This window comes from Chiloscyllium plagiosum, chromosome 7 (assembly GCF_004010195.1).
Source record: "Chiloscyllium plagiosum isolate BGI_BamShark_2017 chromosome 7, ASM401019v2, whole genome shotgun sequence".
In the NCBI taxonomy this organism is placed as follows: domain Eukaryota; kingdom Metazoa; phylum Chordata; class Chondrichthyes; order Orectolobiformes; family Hemiscylliidae; genus Chiloscyllium; species Chiloscyllium plagiosum.
The window spans coordinates 100,745,208-100,750,657 of NC_057716.1; the positions used below are offsets into that span (position 1 = coordinate 100,745,208).

The 5,450-nt window shown below is 43.0% G+C and overlaps 1 protein-coding gene across 1 annotated transcript in view; it reads left to right on the forward strand.

Moving 5' to 3' along the window:
* sema5ba (sema domain, seven thrombospondin repeats (type 1 and type 1-like), transmembrane domain (TM) and short cytoplasmic domain, (semaphorin) 5Ba) overlaps nucleotides 1–5,450 on the forward strand; it is a 326,569-nt gene that overhangs the window by 312,477 nt on the left and 8,642 nt on the right. The window contains exon 23 of the mRNA XM_043694515.1: nucleotides 686–894. Within this exon, the coding sequence (XP_043550450.1) occupies nucleotides 686–894 (209 nt within the window). The remainder of the gene's footprint in view (nucleotides 1–685; nucleotides 895–5,450) is intronic.

Consider the following 5,450-nt stretch of genomic DNA (forward strand, 5'->3'; position numbering starts at 1 on the left):
GGCAGGAATGTAGAATTGAGGTTAAAGTCATGATCTTATTGAAGGGAAGAGCAGGCTCAAAGAGCTGAATGGCCTTCTCTAGTTTCTATGTTTGTTACTTTCTCCCGATGAAAACCTGATAGGATCGTAATATGATACAGAGCAGAAAGAGGTCATTCGGCCCATCATACCCTCACAGCTCAATCAAAAACAATCAAGTTGAAGCTGCCTCGCTGTTGCCTTTATCTCACATTCCCTGTGTTTCTTTTTGATCTAGCCAATTCCCTTTTGAAAGCTGCTATTAAATTTAGACTCAGCAGCTTATCATACGGTGCCTTCCCAAACCTATCTACTCAATGCATAAAGAAGATTTTTTTACCCCTACAGTTCTTTCACCAATAACTTCCAGTCTCTTTTATCAGTCACCTCAAGCCTCTGCCCTCTAGTTATCAACCCTTTGCTCACTCGATGAGATTCCTCTGTTTTTATTCTTACTAACCTGAGGGGACAGTACTATGTGCTTAAGGATTGAGTTTTAGGGTGTTATAGTAATGCTTCTTCCCCATAGCTTTATGTCTTAAGACTTGGATAAATGGCAACTCATTGTTGAGGGGTATCATGTCCTAGCTGTGTTCCACTATAGTACAGTAAATTATGGCTTTTAGTCTGGTGTAGCTCTTAAGATCCTAACCATTCATTCATTCAGCCTTTAGTGTGTACCATCTGATTGCCACTGGAGTCTCCTGCTTCCTGGGTGCCACCCTCATCACCCTACTGATCTACGCGTACTGCCAGCGGTGCCACAGACAATCTCAGGAGTCCACTGTCATTCATCCGACCACTCCCAATCACCTGAATTACAAAGGCAGCAGTCAGGGTAACAAGAACGAACTCTACAATCCAATGGAAATCAAGGTAACCGGGTTTTGCATTTGGTTGACTGATTCTAAATTGACAAATCCAGTTCTGCAATTCAGGCTGAAGTGTTTGTGACTATTTTTCTTTCCAATTGCTTTGAAACTGACATTTTGCATTTCCCTCCAACACTTCTCTCATGTCGAATGGTGGCTCATGGTTGTTCGATGTTAGGCAATGACAAGACCGAGTCATTTTTACCCTGAATCAGGCCATTCAGCCCATCGAATCGATGTTATCTCTCTGTGGAGCAATTCAGTCAGTTCTATTCCCCAACTCTATCTCCATAGCCCTGCAGGTGTACTGTGTTTTCCTCAAGTGTCAATCCAACTTCTTTGCAAAATTGTTCACTGTCTCTGCCCCAACAAGGCATCAAGCTCCAGGCCATTCTGCCCACTTTGGTGGGTCCAGCACAGTCAGCGATGAGGCACTGGAGGTCTCCCTTGAGGCTACGATTGGGTTGGAAAGACTGATATTGTGAACTTTTTACTACTTTATCTTTCTAATTTATTCCTCGGATCTATAATACCAGGCTTCAAGAATCTGTACCCAGGTACCTTTGTACCTAAGATGGCACTGTGGAATGTGGCATCTGTAAACTTTTAGATTACATTAGATTCTCTTCAGTGTGGATACAGGCCCTTCGGCCCAACAAGTCCACACCGCCCCTCCGAAGAGAAACCCACCCAAACCCATTCCCCTACCCTATATTTACCCCTGACTAACGCACCTAACACTGTGGGCAATTTAGCATGGCCAATTCACCTGACCTGCACATCTTTTTGGATTGTGGGAGGAAACCGGAGCACCTGATGGAAACCCACACAGACAGGTGGGAATCGAACCCAGCACCCTGATGCTGTGACGCAGCAATGCTAACCACTGAGCCACTGTGCCGCCCTCATTCGAGTACAGTTGACAATAAAGCTGATACAATTCAGTTCCATTCATTGCTTGTACTTTCCACCTAAACTCTTAATCTGGTGATCACTAGTCCTCACACCATCCTCAAATGGGATGGGGTTTCTTTGATGAAATCAACCTCAGTCCAGTCATTCAAAGGAGATTGGACTGGAAAAGGCAGGATGTGCAATAGCGGGAAAATGGAGGGAGTGATTTGCTCGTTTGAAGAGTTGGTGCCGACAAGATGGGCCGAATGGCCTCCTTTTGCAATGCTTCTGTGAAGTTGCTGGAGATCTTTGAAGGTCATCTCTTGAATGATACCCTCCAGAAGGAGGGCATTTGGTTCATCATGCCTGTGCCAAACCTTAAAAGAGCTGTCCAATTAACGGTTCTCCCCCTGCCCAACCCTTGCAGACCTGAAAATGTTTCCCTGTTTGAGTATTTATTCGATTCCCTTATGAAAGTTATGACTCAATCTGCTTCAATGGCAGATCAGATCAACTCACTGCCTTAAAATAAGCCTTCTCGTCTTCTTTCCTTTACCAATTATCTATAATCCAAATCTTGAGGATTACTGACTCTCTTGTCAGTAGACACAGTTTCACCCATGTATCAAACCCTTTCAGAATTTTGAATATTTCCACTCAGCTTTCTGTGTTCTAAGGAGTGCAATCCCAGTATCTTCTGACTCTCCTCATATCGAAAATTAATTGGGTTGAGGTCAGTTCAAGGCCTGCCCCACCCCCATCTGCCCCATAGTAAACATTTGCAGTACTTTGCCATTTTTGGGCAAATGATCACTAGGTAGGCTTCGAAAAGGAAACGGGGTAAAGAGCAGGGGGAGGCAATGGCCCAGGTGGATTATCACTGGCTTGTTAATGTATTAATGTTCCGGGGACCTGTGTTCACTTCCTCTGGAATTCGGAGACTAATGATGACCATGAATTCACTGTAAGTTGTTGGGAAAAAGAGAATCGACATTTCAGGCCGGAGCCCTTTATCAGGAAAGATGAAGGCTCCTGCCTGAAACGTCGATTCTCCTGCTCCTCAGATGCTGCATGACCTGCTGTGCTTTTCCAGCACCACACACGGTCGACTCTGATCTCCAGCATCTGCAGTCCTCACTTTCTCCTAATTGTTGGGAAAAAACCATCTGGTTCACTGATATCCTTTAGGGAAGGAGATTGTCATCCTTACTTAGTCTGGCCTACATGTGACTCCTGACAGATAGAAATATGGTTGACTCTTAACTGCCCTCGAAGGAATTAGGGATGGGCAATAAATGGTGGCCTAGTCAGTGATATTCTCATCCTATGAGTGAATGTTTTAAAAAGCCAGTAGCAGTGGAATATTCTTTTCCATTCATGTGTCTTGGCATTATTAGCATACCCAGCATTTGTTACCCATCCCTAACTGCCCTTACACTGAATCTTTCTTTCTCAAATGCCAATGGAAGCAGAGTCTTGAATAATTTTAAGGCAGAGACCATAAGACCATCAGAAATAGGAACAGGAGCAGGAATGGGCTGTTTGAGCACTTCATTGTATTTCTCATGTCCACTTTCCTGCACTTCCTCCTTAATTCTTGATTCCCTAACTGATCAAGAATCTATCTCAACCTTAAATATATACAAGGACTCTGAGCCCACAGCTCTCTGTGGCCAGGAACTCCAAAGACTCAGAACTCTCTGAGAGAAGAATTTCTCCTCATCTGAGCCCTAAATTAGCTCCCTTTTATTCTGAGATGATACCCTCTGATCCTGGGCTTTCCCATGAGGGGAAACATCCCCTTAGCATTTACCCTGTTAACCCCCCTAGGAATCCTCAATATCTCAACAAGACTAGCTCTTATTCATCTAAACTCCAATGATTCATGAGGTAGATCAATTCTTGGCAATGACGGGGGTGAAAGGTCACCGTGGGGGTAAGTGGAAATATGGATTTGAGGATATGCTCAGATCAGCCACGATCTTATTAGTTGGTGGAGCAGGCTTGTCAGGCAGGATGGCCTACTCCCACACTATCCCATCGACTTCACTCAATCCATTACTGTCGTCAAAGAGCTGACACAAGCAAGCTGGACTGAATGGCCTCATTCTATGCATGTGGGATTCTAAAAAAGAGCTGAAAAGAGCCCAGACTGTTAATGAGTTTGTTTTTTTTTTGAGCGGGCAGGAGTGGAATTTGCTTTTGGTAATCCTGTTTATAATCAAGGCATCAAATCTGATTTACGCTTTGTTTAAACTGAAGGTTTATCTTTGTTGGCTAAAAGCCAAGCTTATTATAAAATTCCTGCACTAATCTTGTCTCCAGAGCGATGGCTTTTGTGGATTAATGCACTGTGCATTGTAAATGTATTATAAAGGAGAAAAAATTAGCTGTATGGACTTATTACAGATAAGCAGAGGAACCTGGTAACCTTCAGACAACTGTTGAAGACTATTACACAGCTTAGGTGAGACAGCAAGTTCTCAGTGGGGACATCAGTACACACTGCACCCATCACATCATGCTCTGTGTCATGGATTCAAGTATCATTCCAGAGACCTGAGTATAAAACGTAGGTTGACAGACCTTTGAGTATCAGAGTTGGGACATGATGTTGAGGTTGTACAGGACATTGGCGAGACCTCTTCTGGAGTTCTGTATTCAGTTTTGGTTGCCCTGTTATAGGATGGAAATTATTAAACTGGAGAGGGTTCAGAAAAGATTGACCGGGATGTTACTGGGAATGGAGGGTTTGAGTTATAAGATTAGGCTGGATAGGCTGTGCCTTTTTTCATTGGAGCGTAGGAGATTGAGAGATGGCCTTATCGAGGTTCCTAAAGTAATGAGGGGCATAGCTAAGGTGAATAGCAAAAGTCTTATCCTTAGGGGTGCGGCTAGTGGTGTTCAAAACGAGAGAAACTAGAGGGCATAGGTTCAAGGTGAGAGGAGTAAGATTTAAAAAGGACACAAGGGGAATTTTTTTATGCAGAGAGTGGTTAGTGTGGAGAATGAACTTCCAGAGGAAGTGGTGAATGCAGGTACAGTTGCAACATTTAAAAGACATTTGGATAATTACATAAATAAGAAAGGTTTGGAGGGATATGGGCCAAACCAGGCAAGTGGGACTAGTTTAGTTTGGGATTATGGTCCTTGTGGACTAACTGGACCGATGGATCTGTTTCCATGCTGTATACCTCTATGAGAGAGAGAACCTGCACAGTTACTGCCTTTGCTGTTTTTGAATTCATGTATCGCTGGACATCGGAGTGCATCTGGGAAAATTAACAAACAGTGAATTTCACAACTAATCTTGGAGGAACTGTTGAACAAAGTTCACAACACAGAATCAGATAAGTTAATCATTGTTTTAAGTCTGTCCAACAGAAAGGCAGTGGGTTCTTTCTTGATTATATGTTTTTGGAGATAGGTCTCTTGATTAAACTTAAAATATAAGCCATAACTATTAATTTAACTATTAATTGTTTTGTAGAGGAATAGGACAGTGTTATTTTCTGGGTCTGAAGATTGCAAAGAGCAAAAATGGCCTTTGCAGTGATATGTACTTCTTGTCAGATATGGGAGTTTAAAGAGAGTTTAAGGGTTACTGCGGATTATATCTGCCATAAATGCTGTTGGATGCGAATCTTATCAGATCGAGTGGATCGG